The sequence below is a fragment of the Mya arenaria genome, chromosome 3 (genome assembly GCF_026914265.1).
Source record: "Mya arenaria isolate MELC-2E11 chromosome 3, ASM2691426v1".
Classification (NCBI taxonomy): Eukaryota; Metazoa; Mollusca; class Bivalvia; order Myida; family Myidae; genus Mya; species Mya arenaria.
In genome coordinates, this window is record NC_069124.1 from 50,188,963 (window position 1) to 50,209,520 (window position 20,558).

Sequence of the window (20,558 nt, forward strand, 5' to 3'; positions counted from 1 at the left end):
GATTGGTTATGAAATCCTTTCTACGACCATTTGCACTGTACCACTGCCCCTGACATGTACAGAAGTTGTCAGTTCCATGCAGAGGTGAAAGCACCTAGTACTGGTTAACCGCCTGATAGTCTGCCCAGGATAGGTGTGCGGTGGTTGAACTGTCACTCTGGGACCCTTCAATGTATTCACGCCGGTAAACTTTTTATTGAATGTCAGTTTCATTTATCGGTTTGGATTTTGATAAATTTCACTTTAAACTTCCTCAAGATAAAAGTAAGCGCAGTCGACAATAATTATGTCCTTTTCAAATTTAATACAGATTGTGTAACCGTTTATCACATACTTTAGTACCTTTATAAATCAATAAATGCTAAGAGATACGTTACAAAATTACTTGCACATGTTATTTTAATTTTCCATATCTAAAAAAAAACACTAAGTAACATCCATAACGAGCATTTAGAGATTGAACAGATTGAAAGTAGTATTGTAAAGAAACAAATAACAATGCTAGACAGCATATCACCGGGAAGCTGAATCAGCCCTTACGCTTTTTGGAGGGCAAAACGCAGGGACGTCATTTCAACTGTAGTAAGTGTGCGTCAAACTGCCGTTCACGCGGCTACGAGAGCCCGAGGTTCCCATTGGACTTTTATGAGGTCCATATCCAACCAATTATTAACCCTCTATAATAAAGACATCTGATAACTATTATTGTTCGAATAACTTAACTCTGAGCTCGTAGTAATTTTTAATATTTTTTTTTATCTTCAATCACCATCGATCTAGAAATTTTTGCCACACATACTGTGAGGTAGTGGTGTTAGGCGAGTGGACAAACACGAATCTGGTTTTCGTGTCATTCTTGAGTAAACCAGCCATATCCGACTCGTTTTCAAGGATGTATCTGTCACTTAACGACGTCTGTGTAACGTTTGAATTACGTGCAAGCAATCCCGTGACGTAATAATCGTCAACCCAGAAGAATGGCGTCTCTGGTGTCTTGATGTAAAACTTTTTAACGACGTCGCTACTCATGAGGTACGCGGATCCCGAACAGTACTTGAGGAAGAAGTCACTAGGGAACTCATCCGGTGACGTGTACCATTTGCTGGACTTGTTACGGTCAACGTTCATGTGTGGCCATATGTAGCCGGCAAGTATATTTTTCTTCCCCCATTTATGCTCTATGTACGCGTGCATTAAACGCACAACTCGATGAATATCAACGACTATGTCGTCATCTGTTTTTAACACGTACATAACGTCTGGGCAATTCTCTGACACCCATCGCAGCCCAGCTATTGCCTTATAAGTCAAGTTTCTGTACGCATCAGTAAAATTAGCCTGAATGATATCTTTGTACAACTCACTTTCATTCTCAAGAGTAGCTTGTAGATTCTCGTCCTCTACTTCGCCTGTCACAAATACGAGTTTGGCTTTATGTTGTTTCAATATTTCTTTGGACGCCCATGTGTTTCTTATAACACGCCTTCTCTCGGCATGTTTCGGCCCAGAATGCACGTATATGCTGAGGTAATGGTCCTTTGTGCATGGTTCCTGGTCTATGATGTATGTCATAGCGTCACCGTCGACGTACTTCTTAATGACGTTTGGAGGTTCCGCTGTGGTCGTTGTTGGTGGGTCAGGAACTTTGTCGAGTTCTTGGAGAATTATGTCCATTTCTGACAAACTGGTAAAATGGGACGGATCAAGCGTCGAAACATAAAGCAGACGTCGCGTCACGATGACGTCAGACTTACTGCTATAAAACATCACACACACTAACGCTATTGTAGCGCACACAGTTGTCACTTTTAATATCAATGGGTGACGCGGAATCATTTTGAAAACTAAGTGTCTTCCTTCTGTTTATACTCACTTAAAATTATTTTCCTAAAACTGTCTTGTTAAACACATCACCGTTGAATCGCAAATGCTGTTATACCCACAAAGCTTGAACTTTAATCGTTTATCAGTGTTTTCATCTGAGGAGAATACGTGCCATGGCGACCGTACCTGAAAAACACAATATGAATTATGATAGTCTTTAGAGAATGCTATTTCTCTGTTATTCAATAATACTGTATGCATCCTCAAAGAGGTTCAATTCATTATCGTTTTGTATTTCCCTTTGATTTAATAATAATACAGATGAAAGCAAACATAAGAAGCAAAGGGCTTGTCTTTATAAAACATCTTCAGTAAATTTCTAATAACTTGAGTCCCTGGACCGTATTCATAAAAAGTAATTTCCTAATTTAATACATTTCCTTACTGCAGTCATTTCTTAACTTAAGTCTTTCCCTAACTTAAGTCACTTCCTAACTCACTACATTTTCTAACATAAGTCATTTCCTAACTTATGTTATTTCCTAACATAAGACATTTCCTAACTTAAGACATTTCCTAACTGAAGTCATTTCCCAACTCATCTCCTAACTGAAGACATTTCCTAACATAAGTCATTTCCTAACATAAGTCATTTCCTAACATAAGACATTTCCTAACTGAAGTCATTTCCCAACTCATTTCCTAACTTAAGACATTTCCTAACATAAGTCATTTCCTAACTTAAGACATTTCCTAACAGAAGTCATTTCGTAACTGAAGTCATTTCCTAACTGAATACATTTCCTAACTGAAGTCATTTCCTAACTGAAGACATTTCCTAACTGAAGACATTTCCTAACATAAGTCATTTCCTAACTTAAGACATTTCCTAACTGAAGTCATTTCCCAACTGAAGTCATTTCCTAACTGAAGTCATTTCCTAACTGAAGACATTTCCTAACTGAAGTCATTTCCCAACTGAAGTCATTTCCTAACTGAAGTCATTTCCCAACTGAAGACATTTCCCAACTGAAGTCATTTCCTAACTGAAGTCATTTCCCAACTGAAGTCATTTCCAAACTGAAGTCATTTCTTAACTGAAGTCATTTCCTAACTGAAGTCATTTCCTAACTGAAGTCATTTCCTAACTGAAGTCATTTCCTAACTGAAGTCATTTCCCAACTGAAGTCATTTCCTAACTGAAGTCATTTCCTAACATAAGTCATTTCCCAACTGAAGTCATTTCCTAACTGAAGTCATTTCCTAACTGAAGACATTTCCTAACATTAGTCATTTCCTAACATAAGTCATTTCCTAACTGAAGTCATTTCCTAACTGAAGACATTTCCTAACATTAGTCATTTCCTAACTTAAGTCATTTCCTAACATAAGTCTTTTCCTAACTGAAGACATTTCCTAACATAAGTCATTTCCTAACATAACTCATTTCCTAACTTAAGACATTTCCTAACATAAGTCATTTCCTAACTGTAGTCATTTCCTAACTGAAGTCATTTCCCAACTGAAGTCATTTCCTAACTGAAGTCATTTCCTAACTGAAAACATTTCCTAACATTAGTCATTTCCTAACTTAAGTCATTTCCTAACATAAGTCATTTCCTAACTGAAGACATTTCCTAACATAAGTCATTTCCTAACATAACTCATTTCCTAACTTAAGATATTTCCTAACATAAGTCATTTCCTAACATAACTCATTTCCTAACTTAAGACATTTCCAAACTCATTTTCTAGCTAAAGTCATTTCCTAACTTAAGTCTTTTCCTGACTCATTTCCTAACTTAAGTCATTTTCGTAAGTTAAGTATCTCACTTATTATATGATGTAATCGATTCATTATATCTAAAATACTTTATTTTCATTGATTTGATTCAATATACTTACTTTTATGTAAAAAACATTTATACTTTTCTTTCAATTTGACTACGAAAATCTTAAGATAAGAAATAACTTAAGAAGTTTTATGATTACTGCTCCAGTTTTAATTTTTGAATATCTCACTGGATATGCTATAATCTTAAATAGTGTCAATGAAACACTATGTTCATAGCTTTTAATCAACATGCATACTGTAATAATATGAAACAGTATTTCTATTAATATATTTTAATTAGACTATGCACATTTTATGAAATCGAATTCATTGAGGAAATGATTTGAAAGGACTCGCTCGCGGTATGTAAAATGCACTTCACGAAAAAAAAATATCAGGAAATATAGTGTGGCAAATATTTTTTGCGTGTCAAATCTAAGATAATGACAGCTGGAAACCTTCATTAAATATTGATATTCGGTCAAATGTTGTCTTTGAAGACCACAATTTTGAATGCTCAGTAAATTATTGTAGCGTGATTGGTTGATGGATATTATCAGGTGTTGTTTCCAATGTATTCGATATAGGTTAAAATATACATTAGTTATTGCATAGTCGTTATGACCGGGTGAACAAGGCGTGAGTTTCCAGAAAAATACTGTTCCGGCGTAGTTTCGCCTCCCACTACAACCTGAATTTTGTTTATACTTTATTTGTATTTTTAAGCAATTTCGCTATCAATGCGAAATAAATTATGAAATAACTATTTTCTGATTGCATAACCGGGTATTTTTTTGTCCTAAATAGGCGTGTCCCTTCCCATAATGCTTAATCATTATCGGCCCAAAAACTGAAATTTATCTAAGTGTCATATTTTTTTTTGTTAATTAAACTTTAGGCAGCATTGACAAAAAGTTGAAGTAAACAAAATCGATGTACTGTCATTTGCGACGCCTCATTCACTGATATAAGAATATTAATGTTACAACTCAAGTTCTTTATTGAAAAACAGTTTCCATGGTGGAACTTTATCACAACAATACCATTAATTTAGCTAAATATTTAATATTTTACATTATTTACTGAATAATGAAAAGTAGACAAAACAGATTACACCACTTAAACTTAGATGGACCTTGATCATGACAATTTTTGCTAGTCGCTGACAAAAAATGGAACACAATTAATTCAAGCTTTATTGTCTATAATACTTTTTATATAAGCGCCATTTTCACTAAATGGGGTTTTGGACGTAAGTATCTATCTGGAAATGAATTATAAGTAAGTTATGTACCAAATAATAGGAGACAACTTAATAGTTTTGTTAAACAATTCAAATAACCTGGTAAACTGACGTCACACGACGCCAATATCTACTAAAAACTGTGACACTGTCTATCAAAATGAACCAATTTAAGTAAAACTAAAAGTGTCTGTGTGCACTTTTGCATAGTATAAAGTAAAGTGGTAACACAAAATGGTACTGTATTCCTTTTTTAAATGCCTGTTAAATTGTAATCGAATTTCTATTTTCCATACATGCGACTAGTATAAAATCAGACTTGATGTGTATTGCGATTATCGAAAGTTCACATTTTCTTAAATGGGACTGTTTACATGCGGACATAAAGTCCAATTTGTTTTTAAATACAACAATTTTAATCTGTTAAGCTTATTTTAGGCACACAAGTTTGCGATTGCATTCTTACTAAACTAAGGTCAATAAATGCCAATATACATGTATATTCTTTCTTAAAGTAAAGCTTGTTTATTTGTTTATCATGTAAGCATTCTTACCCATCACTAAGCTAAGAAGCCCGTCAAATCCATATATTCATACCAGTGAAAATGATGTTTTAAATTTAATTTTATTAAGTATTTCGTAAGACACCACATATGTCCATGCATGTATAATAACTAGTATGTTATAATTTGATCATTGTATGAACTGTCATGAGAACTTTTATCTTATCACCGACTATTTGCCCTTTATCTAAGTCACATCGCCCTGCATCACAGTTGGTGTCGGTGTTAAAATTGTTTGTGAAAAGACGCAAAAGCTATTATTGCCTCACTTTGAGGATGTTTTGTATGGTGGCATATTACTGCCGTAAGATAACCTGATATCGTTCGCGAATTGTTTCGTGTTAACCACACAATTTTCGCGATATCTTTTTTTAAGATAAATATCATAACACTAAAAACAGGCTTGAAAGTGCGCAGAACTGCCTATAATTCTCGAACGTTAACAGGTTATCTTGCGACAGTTATATGCCACCATAGTTTTGGGATGCTTTGTAGTGAATATATTTATCGAACTACTTGTATCTATATATGTGTTCCCTTCAGTGGTTAAAGATGCACTCTTACTTCCAAATAAGATGTTTTGAAATCGATACAATTCTTTTAATTTACCGAAAAAAGATGAATAAATATCCGACAGTGGTTCATACTATTATGAAGGATGCTTTGTCTAACTTGAAAGAAAGGTCCAGAAAAAGACGGTATTTCTACCTTATGAGACGATAGTTGATCGCTGTAAATCCTTTACCACTAACCAATCATTTTAAAATTAATATTTGTGCGTTTTCAGCTATTAAATACACGGTTACAATCTTGTTATTTGTAATTCATATTTTCAATAAATGCATTGTTTAGTAAGTAGCTAAGGTTTATCAAAATTAGTGTTTATGTTTTGAGATTTAATTCGAGTGCCACTTAAATACAAGTGCACGAGCTTGACGTCGAAAAGTGACCATATGTTCGTCTTAACTTGTTGTCCGATTTTAACCTGTATCCGTGAAAGTATTTATGTGTTTATAGTTTTATCATCAGTAATACATACATGTCTAATATTTATTTCTTTTACAACGCCTTTTTGCCCCAACATAAGCTATGTAAATAAAAATATTTATCTTGTCATAAAACAAAAATTAAAATTTCGTGCATACTATTTACATCTTTTACAACGCTTTTTGCCCCTACATAAGCTAACAATAAGTAAATAACCTTGTCATAAAATCAAAATTTAATGAAATAATATCCTCCTTATCAGTGAGTGGTAAAATTAGGATAAATATTTTGGAAGAGATCATGCTATGTCCATGTGACAAGTACAAATGATGTCAAAAACGCTGATTTTTTCAAACTTGGCATGTTTGTACAGGTTTGAGTGTAACCCCGTCCCTGCGTTTTATCAACTCAACTCAACTTTATTCAGTACAAAAAGGTCTCCGGCCCGAAATACATACTATTATAAATATATCATTAATTACAATACAGTGGTGTCATTGCTTTATACAAGTTGTATACAGATATTAATATTAATCCGCCATTTTTAACAAGTAAAAAATAAATATTGCCACTTGTCTAATAACAAAACCATTATCTGACTGTAGGAGTCTGTAAAATTAAAATTAAAAATATGAGTCTGTTTCAATGTAGGTCAGATCGACCCCTGTACCAGCTATATAAAAACTGATTTATTACAGTAGAGAACCTCATAAAAAGGCATGAAATTCTTACAATAGCCTTTTCTCGTACCTTGAATACTCCATGATCTGAGAAATATTTTAAATGTATTAAATTCTGTAAATACTAGTTCTGTAATTGTTTTAGCTTTAGCGTACCAGGTACTGAATCAGTCTCTTTCATAAGAATGTTGCCTTTAAGCTCATCCCGTAAAATTGAATAGTTTAGCTTAATACTTCAAACTTCAATTTAGAAGTGCTTCGGAATCTCCATATAAATAATCACTGCAGATAAAACGAATGGATCTAAAAAAAAAAGAAGAAGAAGGAGAAGGGAAATGCGTGATTTCATACCATTTCAGTTCTTAATAAAGCCGTATTAACTTTCTTACAATTTTCGATCAATAAAACAGACACATGGCGAATGAAATACATTGGGTATTTCAAAATAACCCGAGAATTATGCCGAATAGAATGTAAGGTATTAACCAATAAAGCGTGTATTATAATTAATAATTTGTCGTCTGCATGGATCCTTGTACCATAAATAAAAATAATAAACTCTATCTGAAACTTATTTATAGATGTAGGGCAAATGACACGGATCCATCGCATTGTATTACCGGAAGTACAATTTTAATTATTTCGTGATGAATAAAATGTATCTGTAGTTTTCATTCACAAACTTACGTTGTTCCACAATTTATCCGCATTTACACGTGAGGTGGAAATCCTTTTTTTATGAAGCCATGTTTTTTTTTTTTTAATTTCCGTGAGTTCAACTCAAATGTCAAAATGCTACTCACAGATACGACCCATTTTATCTTTGAACGGAGAAGGAATTGCGTAGTAAAAGGACTGGCCGCCGTCATTTCAAAATCTACTTGTCAATATTGTCAAGCAGTGATTTGGATTTTCTAAATGCCTTTCGCACCCGGTTGTCACAGAATGCCAGAAGGTAACGCCTAAAAATAGGGTTGTTTTGGTCGCATGCCCAAAAGTTGTGAAATTAGCAAAGTAGCCATATTTTCAGACGAAATATTTCGGATACCGCTTTTTTTTAGGGCGGGGGGGGGGGGGGGGCAATACAATCAATCAAAAGGAGTGGCGAATAGTTAGGCTCGGTCGGACGACCAGAAACAAACCATTTTAGGCCTAATGGTGACATTTGAAAACGCTTCTCCGTGATACCTATTTTTTCACGGTTCTTTTGCCGGCTTTATAAGTATCCTACACGATAAAAATGAGAACGCAGTTTACGTTTTGTATATAACAAAATCTTAACATTTCACTTGTTGAAACGGTGTTTGCATTTTTTTCTGTGGACCAATGACAATCGAGGATCTTTCAAATTTTCTGTTCATTAATTTTACTTGGTGTTTGCATTTTTGTGTAGGCCAATGACAATCGAGGACATGGTGTTTGCAGTTTTGTGTAGACCAATGACAATCGAGGATTTTTCAAATTTTCTGTTCATCAATTTTTCGTAGATCTATACGGAAGAAAAATGACCAAGACACACCAAGTATGTGTTAACTTTGACCATTGATACTAGTAAAACAATAAACTGATTAAAATATTTTAATTCTTTATGAAAATATTTTTGATGAATTCGTCATAATTGATCTACGTTAAATTAATAAACCAGAAAACTTCTCGATTGTCATTTGCCCAAACGAAAATGCTAAAACACAAAATGCGTTTGTAGGTTCCCAGATCCAAGATTAAAGGTGTTTTTGTAGGTAACAAATAATTCCTGCTTGATATCGATGTCACAAAAAAATCTATTCCAACATTGAAACGGACACTCGAGCGTGAGTCTTGACCCTTTCGCAGTTAAAAACGAATAAATAAAATGCGACCCAACTTACTGGTGACCAGCATACATGTTACCGTCGATCGATGTGCCTCTCAGATCAAACAAGGCCATGATAATATTCTGCAGGCTATCTCTGGCCAATGTGCTATATCCATGTGTCAACCATATCTCTTTATGATTGCTATGAAACACTCTTATCTCATGTATTGTAAATTTGGACCCTAGCAAATCTGGATGCAGTCATTTGGGCGTGGGCCCCTGTTCCTATATCCTACCTTTAAACAAAATATTGGGCTAACATGACGACTGTTCCACTACAATCTGACTTTATAAACTTTATGTTTGATCTTTTTATATTTTGTTATCTGATTTGATCCCATCATCATATTTACACTTGTAAAAAATGCAAAACACCTTTACAAATGTGTGTATACCACGTGATAAATTACGTCATATATGCTACATCGGAAGACAACATTTCGCTTTAAATGAAGACTTAAATCAAAGTTAACTTCTCTTTTACTACACCATTTTTAATGAAACAAAGGACAGTCTATGTCGCTTAAAGAGCCCCGCATCTGTTTTATTACCGGAGTTTGATAAGGTGATTAGTATCATCAAACACTTCGACAAACCTGTTTCCAAAACAATGTTTTGACAGTGCTCCGTCAGACGGCCGTATTGTGAAAGGGTTTGTCGAAGTGTTTTAAAAAAAACTAAACTCTCAATCAAACTCTGGTAAAAGACCAAAGGCCATTTTAAATGGTAAAGAAATAGTGAAGTTATCTTTGTTTAAAGTCTTCAATCGAAGCAAAATATTGCCTTCCGACGTAGCATTTATGACGCAATTTATCACGTGGTATACACACACTGTTTACAGAGTTTGCAAAAAGGAAAACACAATCGTTTCATATGCCGGAACTGCATAAACAGTTGGCACTTCATCTGGACAATACAAAAGCATGTCTGAAATTGCACGAGTTTCTCATTAACAGTGTATGTATACCACGTGATAAATTGCATCATAAATGCTTCGTCGGAAGGTAATATTTTGCTACGGATGAAGACTTTAAACAAAGATAACTTTATTATTTCTTCACCATTTTAAAAGAAACATAGCACATTATACTCCGCTTACGGAACCCCGTTATCGGTCTTTTACCTGAGTTTGATTGAGAGTATTGTTTCTTAAAAACGTCGCCTTCCGGCGTAGCCTATATGACGTAATTTATCAGGTGGTATACGCACACACGGACCAACAGTTCTGGAACGTATTTGGTAAAAACATCCGGGTGCAAGGACCTTGTTTGCGGCTATAGGCATTGGAGATGACCTTTTGAGTAAACGTGCGATATAGGTGCGACGAGAGTGTTACCAATGAAATGTCAGTGGTAAACTACTTGTCCATGCTTGTAAGTACATGTACTTACGATAATGAAAATAAATTCCAAACAAAAACTCTTTGGAACCGATTGTTAAAATTAATAAACATTGCCTACCATTGCTATCTCAAAGATAACATTCCAATCATACTAATATGTGGTTATCGTCACCGAGTAATGAAGGCCTATCCCGCGGTAGTCTTGTTTGCCCGGGCTTTGTATGATTACTAAAGAAAAGGGGGAATGGTAAAAGGTTGAAATTTGATTTTCTTTCATCTACTTCACTTTTTGAATTTGAATTTACTTGCTTGACAGCAACTGTAATATTTTAACATAACTCAACATTTACTTGCTCAATTCATTCCCTGAAGCTAACTTCTTGTGATTGGCACGCGCTCACTCTATTTTGCTTGTTTCTTGCATTACAGTAAAAGATGGCGTTTGTATACAGATGATGTTTGTCCTTTCACTATAATAACAGGTAATGAAGTTAACTTCTTGGGATTGGCACGCGTTCACTCCATTTTGGGTACTCTTGGTGATTACTGCATTTTAACTTTCCTGATTGATATGAACATTCCATATGTGATAAAGTGCTCTCTCTCCTGTTTAATTCACGCATGTGATTTCGGTTACATCAAAGTAAACATAAGTATCATCAAATGGCGATGGTATGCAATATTGAACCACCATTGATATCAAGTATTAAGGGAATGACAGCTTTGTTTACATTTAGTATAACCAGTTATCTTTGAAAACCAAACTCATACATCTACCAGGTCAATAAATACAGTAGTAACCCTTTTAATTCTTTTCAATTCAATGGAACCAGACAGAAGCCATAATAAAGACAAAAAACTCATTGTCATTATTGCATTGAACATTATTTTAGCCGCTTTTACAAAATGTCTAGTTAGAAGGTATTAATGATATTTTCAATTACATGTACAAATAAGGCTAGCTGTTTGTCATTTCCATAGAGCCTCATACACTGACTGTATACAACTGCTGTTTTCTTTTCATTCCAGTAGCACCATGAGGTTTGTATACAGTTTTTGCTGACCTTTCATAACAACAACACGTGGTGTTCATATACACTTGCTGTTTGTCCTTTCTTTACAGTAACACGTGATGTTCGTATACAGTTGCTGTTTGTCCTTTCTTTACAGTAACAGGTGATGTTCGTATACACTTGCTGTTTGTCCTTTCTTTACAGTAACAGGTGATGTTCGTATACACTTGCTGTTTGTCCTTTCTTTATGTACAGTAACACGCGATGTTCGTATACAGTTGCTGTTTGTCCTTTCTTTATGTACAGTAACAGGTGATTTTCGTATACAGTTGCTGTTTGTCCTTTCTTTACAGTAACAGGTGATGTTCGTATACAGTTGCTGTTTGTCCTTTCTTTATGTACAGTAACAGGTGATTTTCGTATACAGTTGCTGTTTGTCCTTTCTTTACAGTAACAGGTGATGTTCGTTTTCACTTGCTGTTTGTCCTTTCTTTACAGTAATACGTGATGCTCGTATACAGTTGCTGTTTGTCCTTTCTTTATGTACAGTAACACGTGATATTCATATACAGTTGCTGTTTGTCCTTTCTTTACAGAAACTGGTGGGGTTCATATACATTTGATGCTTTCCTTTTATTACAATAACAGGTGATGTTCATATACAGTTGCTGTTTGTCCTTTCTTTATGTACAGTAACTGGTGATGTTCGTGTACAGTTGCTGTTTGTCCTTTCTTTATGTACAGTAACACGTGATGTTCGTATACAGTTGCTGTTTGTCCTTTCTTTACAGAAACTGGTGGGGTTCATATACATTTGATGCTTTCCTTTTATTACAATAACAGGTGCTGTTTATATGCATTTGCATTTTTGCATAACAGTAACAGAAGAGGTTTATATACAGTTGCTTTTTGTCTACCCCTACAGCCACATATACTATGTGTATACATTTGCTGGTTTCCTTACATCAGAGTCCCAGGTGATGTTTGTTTACACTTTCTGTTTGTCGTTTCATTACAGTAACAGGTGATGTTTATATACAGTTGCTTTTAGTCCCTTTTTTACAGTAACAGGTGATGTTCGTATACAGTTGCTTTTTGTCGTTTCATTACAGTAACAGGTGATGTTCATATACAGTTGGTGTTTGTCCTTTCTTTACAGAAACATGTGATGTTCATATACTTTTGATGCTTTCCTTTCTTTTCAGTAACAGGTGATGTTCATATACAGTTGCTATTTGTCCTTTCTTTACAGTAACAGGTGATGTTCATATACAGTTGCTATTTGTCCTTTCTTTACAGTAACAGGTGATGTTCATATACAGTTGCTATTTGTCCTTTCTTTACAGTAACAGGTGATGTTTATATACAGTTGCTTTTAGTCCCTTTTTTACAGTAACAGGTGATGTTCGTATACAGTTGCTTTTTGTCCTTTCTTTACAGTAACAGGTGATGTTCGTATACAGTTGCTTTTTGTCGTTTCTTTACAGTAACAGGTGATGTTCATATACAGTTGGTGTTTGTCCTTTCTTTACAGAAACATGTGATGTTCATATACTTTTGATGCTTTCCTTTCTTTTCAGTAACAGGTGATGTTCATATACAGTTGGTATTTGTCCTTTCTTTACAGAAACATGTGATGTTCATATACTTTTGATGCTTTCCTTTCTTTTCAGTAACAGGTGATGTTCATATACAGTTGCTATTTGTCCTTTCTTTACAGTAACAGGTGATGTTTATATACAGTTGCTTTTAGTCCCTTTTTTACAGTAACAGGTGATGTTCGTATACAGTTGCTTTTTGTCGTTTCTTTACAGTAACAGGTGATGTTCATATACAGTTGGTGTTTGTCCTTTCTTTACAGAAACATGTGATGTTCATATACTTTTGATGCTTTCCTTTCTTTTCAGTAACAGGTGATGTTCATATACAGTTGCTATTTGTCCTTTCTTTACAGTAACAGGTGATGTTCATATACAGTTGCTATTTGTCCTTTCTTTACAGTAACAGGTGATGTTCATATACTTTTGATGTTTTCCTTTCTTTTTAGTAACAGGTGATGTTCATATACAGTTTCTATTTGTCCTTTCTTTTCAGTAACAGATGATGTCCATATACAGTTGCTATTTGTCCTTTCTGTACAGTAACAGGTGATGTTCATAGACAGCTGATGCTTTCCTTTCATTACAGTAACTGGTGATCTTCATATACATTTGTTGTTTGTTCTTTCTTTAGAGTAACCGGTGATGTTCGTATACCTTTTTTCTTGCATTACAGTAATAGATGACTTTTATATACAGTTGCTGTTTGTCATTTCATAACAATAACAAATGACCCTTCAATATAGATAATGTTTGTTCTTACATAAAAGTAACAGATGATGCTCATATGCATTTACTGTTTGTCCCTTCATTATAATAACAGGTGATGTGTGTGTGTATACATTTCCTGTTCACTCCGTTCACAACAGTAACGTAATTTATGGCGTTTCTATACAATTGTTGTTAATCTTCCATCACATTGTATACAGTTGCTGCTTGCTCATTACAGATGCATGGTGTTTGTTTAAAGTTGTTGCTTGTTTTAATGTTGTAAAACCAACACTAGCATTTCTTATTTCTTTCGGGTTGCTCCTTTTGAATAGCCATTTGTAAATTCATAATTATTTACACTTGTTGTTCATCAGGTACCATGTATATGATACATACGGCTGTAACCGGGTTTGTGTTGGTGCCAAGCCCGGACTGTTATCGAGGGTTGTCTTGGATTATTCCTGGGTTTGTTTAGTTGCTACTACTGCAACAGTTGCCGGGTTTGTCTTGGTGCCACTTCTGTGACTGTTATTGAGATTTCCTCAATGAACTGGGATTGTAATCGGGTTTATCTGGATGCCACTTCTGTCACTGTCACCGGATTTGTCTGGGTACACTATTGGGATTGCTACCGGCTTTAGTTGGGTGCCAAGACTGGGTCTGTTTCCGGGTTTGTCTGGGTACCACTACTGGGTTTGTTACCGGAGGAGGGGGAACTACAGGGATTGTTATCGGGGTTTGTCTGAGTGCCGCGACTCGAAAGGTTAAAGGGTGTGTCTGTTAGTTTGATTAATCTTTCAAAATATACATAGTCTTAGTTGTCAGGCAACAGTATCTCTATTATATCGATTCAATTGAATCATTGTTCATTAAAGAAGATTTATGAACCTGACAATAATGCTATCTTTGTCCTATAGGAATGTTCGCTCCTGATCGTTGGAGGCTATGCTGACTTAGCTTTGTCACGAAAATTTATGAGAGCTTTTATCAACGAGTATTGCAGGTATTGCAATGTGCCGTATCGTCGTTGTGGACTCCAAGTGTCTGCACTCGAGTGTTCCCTTTGTAGGTCACGTTATCAGTGCCTCTGTCAGACACAGATAGAAGGTAATGTCTTTCAGATAAAGAGGCATCGACGACTGTACGTACTAACCGGCTTTATTAACTTGACTACATTTAGATTGTTGAAAACCCATACATTTGAGCTGATGTTTTAACACTGCGATTGTGCTGTCATGAGGCAAAATAATTAACAGTCTCAGACTCAGACTCTGCCTCATAAAAGCACTTTTATTGAATTGCAGAGAATCATCTTCATTCCATTCTTTTTCACCAAAGTAAATGCAAATAATTGTCCTCTTTTAAATAGTTATTATTTCAGCAAATTTTATCATCAATTCTCAACCAAAAGGAAAGTGGCAATGAAATGAATGTTTGCACTTTTAAAAATCTGAACTCAGACTTTGGACTTGTTTGTAATCATGGCCCCTGCACAAGACTTGTTTGTGTTGTCCTTATTTTTTATCCTTTTTGCCTTAAATCCAAAAAACAAGACCACTGTCGTTTCTATGTAGTTTCATATGACTTAGATAAAGTAGAAGATATATGAGTTTATTTTGGTGTAAGATCGAAATTTATTCCACCAAATGCACAGAAAGCAATATTTTTAAATATATATTTTTTATTATTTATTTATATATTTTTAATATTTTGTCTGTGCTCAAAAGTAAAATAAATTTCGATTTAGAAATAAAACTAACAAAATGTTTATTTTATATTAACTTAAATCAATTTAATTTGCGTTAATTGGCAACTCTCTTACAAAACATATGTCGTGGCGTCATTTTGGTGACGTCATTCATAAAGTCAACCCGGCATATTGAGCGCTACGAAACTCGGGAACCAAAATCGATCGGAAATAACGGCAGTAAAAAGTAGCATGATTTTTCACCGAAAAAGCATTTAAAGCGTGTCACAATTGCTTACAAATGTCATGTTGGTACATGTTAGTTGGAAAATGTGTTCAAAGGATCAAAGTCGAACTATCATCCAACTTGGTGCAAATTAAGTTATCAATAAAATGTGAGGTAGCAAAATAATATTCGCCAAGATTATTTGTGTCAAGAAGAATTAATTTATAGATAAGACTCGTACAAGTCAATTTGATACTTTAATTTAACTGATATCAATTTTAACATCCATTCATTTCAAAATGTGAATGTGCTGCACGTAAAGATCCTCACACAGCAAATCCTGGTGGACTACGTATTCTACTTGTGATGCCACGCGGACTACGTATTCTCCTTGTGTAAGAATATAACTTACATTCTCAGCTAACGAAACTGCAGATAGAAATCCATCAAGTACTAGGCTTAATCATTTAGAAACTTTCGCGGGTGTTTAAAGGTCCGCCTTCTGCCATTTATCAAATACACACTCCCTGCGTCAGAGTTCGAGTTAATAATGTGGCAGCGAATGAAATAGTTTTCTAAGTAAGAAAGAAGTAGAAGTAATATCTTAATTGAAACCACGCCGATAGCGTTAAGGCTACGCCTACAGGGTCACGCGACCCCTTAGTAACGACCCTCCGACAAGTACGCAGAAGCAGATGATAGTGATACAGAAGCTTTACATGACAATCAGATAAAATCAACACGAAACGTGGTAAATCGTAGGAATAAAAGCATAACATTAGATTAGTTTATTATCATTAATTGAGTGCAATGTATGATTCAGGTTTTCATAATTTAATGTCCAAACCTTAAAATAATTTATTTCTAAACAACGTCGAAATTTTGTCACAGTCTGTTATTTTTAAACTCAAATTTAGGGAAACAAAACTTGTATTAAATTCCGTTACGAAAGTCAACAAATGCGACGTTTGTTTGGATCTAATGTCAAAACGCAATGTATTTCGCTGTTATATACGAGTAAAATAAATTAAAAGTATTGATATAATCATCTTTATGTTATTCCCGATGATTTTGTTTTATCTATACGTTTATACTTTTTGTAATCTGAAGTTATATGATATTAGAGCTTTTATCTGTGACGAAAATAATAGTTGTTTGTAACCTACGCAAATGTTACGGCCCTTAGATATTCGTTGATCAATTCAGGGATCGGAGTTTCGATTATGGTATATTATGTACCACTACATTAACAATAAACATTAGATTTATTTTATTTTTCACTGTGGAATACTATTTTATTTCACCGGTAAAATTATTTTATTTCACTGGTAAAATTATTCTCTATATACCACCGGAAAGCATATAATAAATATGTACATTGCTTTAACAGTGAAAAATATCAGTTTTATTTTTCACTGTCTTGGCAATTATTTTGTTTTTAGTAAAATTAAGGTCGTTACAGTGTGTAAGATTGCAATAAATATCATCTCGTGAACATCCAAAGTAAATACTACTCGTGGATATAGCTTTTGGTGCTCAATCGGAGAAATAATTTGCGATCTTACATTGCAACAAACCAGTGCGCTCTATATTATGTCTGTGTGGGGTATAAAACAGCTTATTATCCTCCAAAAAATCGTGACATTAGTTTTATCGTGAAGTACTTAATGCCCACATTGACGTACGCTCAGACAATCGTCATAAGTAGGTTATCGATACATCATTTTAATACGTGATCTTTTGGTTTAACAAGACTAATGATTATACTAAATAAATAATAATCTTTGAACGATATAAGTATCGACAAAATATTAATTGAACTCAAATATGATAAATAGCTAACAATAATTTAGATTCTCCAAATTTAAATTGAAACAACGTCGACGTTTAAAAAAGGTCACCGAATATACCAGAAGTTTCAAACATTCACAGACCGGGTGTGACCTGTCATTATCAACGGATGTTTATAATCGGTCAACGAATATACCAGAAGATTCATACATTCACAGACCGGGTGTGACCTGTTCGTTATCAGCGGATGTTCATACGAACAATTCATCGATTTACTAAAAACGATTGAATGAGTATTATGTTGCAATGAGTGGGTCATGATATACATTTTTTTTTCACAAGTGTGTCCACTTAAAAGATGTATATACATAGTTTTGAACGAAGGATTGAAATGCATCAACGATTTTATTCCTGTCATTTTAATACCTGAAGTTAAATATTATTTATATATATACTCATTTATTACAATTATTATTATTTATTTATTTTTTTTTTTGGGGGGGGGGGGCGGGGTGACGGTTGTGTGCCCCCCCCCCCGTTATGAATTTCTGGATCCGCTTCTGAGAGGTGTGTTCCGGTCTCAGTTTAAACTTTTGCACAAAAAATAAAATAATATAAATCTGAAACACATTTCAATCAACGTGATAATAGAGGCATGTGATTCTGCAGGAAGACAACATGTTACCATGGAAACGCATGATTGAAAGCCTTTTACTAGAAAAGCAAAGTCATTAAGGTTTAATCAGATGGAAAGTGTTTCTCTTTAGCTGATGCTTTTCATCATGAAATGGCTATTGAATGTCAACCCGCTACAGTAAATGTAATCTCATTGTTTAATAACGTATATTTTTACTTATTTTTCTACATTTCAATTCCCCTGTTTTGAGATTTTTGCATTATTGTATTAAAAGGATAGGCCATCATTTACGCATGAAAATATCCCGGTGTTTTATTAGCTACACGCAGTGTTAGTAGCTAGTAGCTGGTTACATATATCGAAACGATAATGTCTCACCGAGTACATTTAATTAGTAATATTTGTTAATTTATGTCCATTTTCTTTTCCTCGTTTGTGGGGGAATGGATGAATAATACTAGCCCGTCACGTGATCGCTCTAGACCAATCGGATGGCAACATTGTACATTGAATGGCTTTGTTGCGATAACATTAAAGTGTTTGTGCCATGTTCATGAACACATTTAACCATTGTTTTAACACTGTTGTAATCTGTTGTTTTTTAAACGTCCTTACATACAAGAATTACTTTGAAAATGCTCATATGTCAGTAATATTATGTTATTTTTTTATCATGGTAACATTTAATTATGATATCAACCCATCATATCATGACAACGTTATACACTTAAAATAACAATAACATGTTCAAAAAATACATACCGATTGTATTGTATCCGTTACAGACAAAGCCAAGTGTTGCTAATTGTCGTCTGCAACTTCCAGTTTACAGAACACATGTGGGCGTTCAACATTGAAACAAATTAAAACGGCAGGAATGTCATTCTGGAACACAATCCAATCATAATATAAGGAAGCGCTTTGGCTTGTCATTGTTCTAGAAGCATAAATCATAGTGTTGCTATGGGAATGTTTGTGAAGATCGTTTAATAAAACATGGCATAAGCTTTTATGATATAGAAATATAAAGTGAATAGTTTTGTCTTAGATTATATTTTGCCGCAATTAAATGTCAATTTGCTTCATTTAAAGGCATCGATCTGTTTAATGAAAGAAAGTATGGTATTTATTTTAAAGATACACTCTTACTCTCAAATACGATTAGCCTCTATTAATACAATTGTTTTGATTTACCAAAAAGGATGAATACATGTCGAAATCAATTTTCTGATGAAGGATACCGAGTTTAATTTGAAAGAAAGGTGCAGAAAACATGGTCTTTTTACCTAATGAGGCTATAGTAGATCACAGTAAATCTTTTAGCATTAACAAATCATTTAATATTTTTTCGTTTTCAGCTATTAAATACACGATTACAATCTTGTTATCAGTAATTAATATTTTCCATAAATGCATTATTTAGTAAGTAGTTAAAGATGAATAACTGAAAATTAATGTTTGTTATACATGTGTACGTATTGATTTTGAAAGTGAGGGGTTCGTTTTGTTGATGTTTCAATATAAACATAAAAAGAGATTTGATGACAGGAAATGCTTTACAAGACAGTAATCAGTAGATGTCAGCTAATCCTATCATGTGACACACCAGGCAAACGGTTTGTTTTCAGATTCATCAGAAATATATGTGTTCTGATATAAAATCAAAACACTTCACTTCACTTCGCTTAAATCTTGTAAAACTTAACTTCGTATACGGCAATCAGTCAGCAACGTCGTTGCATACGGACAGTTTTCCACCGTATATAGATAGATACACTACAATCATTAAGTTTGGTTCAAGTTATATTAATCAGGGCTTGTTTTCAATATGATATAGAATAACCATTATTGTGTTGAATATAATAAACCAAACTGGTTTGCTAAAATTCCCCAAATGTTAGGTAGGTATGAATCTTGAGAAGTTTAAGAAAATGTTGCCGATGTATTTTTGTTTTGTAAATACCATCATCGGCAACCACGGCACTTAAATTCGTTACCATTCATAATTACCGTGGGACAATCGACTGACAAAATCTATGATAAATGCTACACAGTAAATGCCCTCTGCACCGCAGAATTATGACAAATGCCACACAGTAAATACCCTCCCACCTCAGAAATATGATAAATGCAACACAGTAAATGCCCTCTGCAGCGCAGATATATGATAAATGCCACATTGTAAATGCCCTCTGCACCGCAGAATTATGATAAATGCCACACACTGAATGCCCTCTGCACCGCATAATTATGATAAATGCAACACAGTAAATGCCCACTGCAACGCAGAATTAAGATATATGCCACACAGTAAATGGCCACTGCATCGCAGAATAATGATAAACGCGACACACTGAATGCCCTCTGCAGCGCAGAATTATGATAAATGTCACACAGTAAATGCCCTCTGCACCGCAGAATTATGATAAATGCCACACACTGAATGCCCTCTGCACCGCAGAATTATGATAAATGTCACACAGTAAATGCCCTCTGCACCGCAGAATTATGATAAATGCCACACACTGAATGCCCTCTGCACCGCAGAATTATGATAAATGCCATAC

At 34.4% G+C, this 20,558-nt stretch overlaps 1 protein-coding gene across 3 annotated transcripts; it reads right to left on the reverse strand.

The window, feature by feature from the left end:
• Positions 1 to 339: 339 nt before the first annotated feature.
• On the reverse strand, positions 340 to 18,859 carry LOC128228951 (beta-1,3-galactosyltransferase 5-like). 3 transcript variants are annotated; one of them, XM_052940536.1, is made up of 2 exons: positions 18,754 to 18,859; positions 340 to 2,010 (listed from the first exon to the last, which is right to left on the reverse strand). In XM_052940536.1, exon 2 carries the CDS (start codon positions 1,834 to 1,836, stop codon positions 766 to 768), a length of 1,071 nt encoding a protein of 356 aa, XP_052796496.1. In that variant the 5' UTR covers positions 1,837 to 2,010; positions 18,754 to 18,859; the 3' UTR covers positions 340 to 765. The 3 variants fall into 3 exon arrangements, with proteins under 3 accessions (XP_052796496.1, XP_052796494.1, XP_052796495.1); XM_052940534.1 differs by lacking the exon at positions 18,754 to 18,859 and adding an exon at positions 7,819 to 7,917; XM_052940535.1 differs by lacking the exon at positions 18,754 to 18,859 and adding an exon at positions 5,456 to 5,567.
• Positions 18,860 to 20,558: the final 1,699 nt, after the last annotated feature.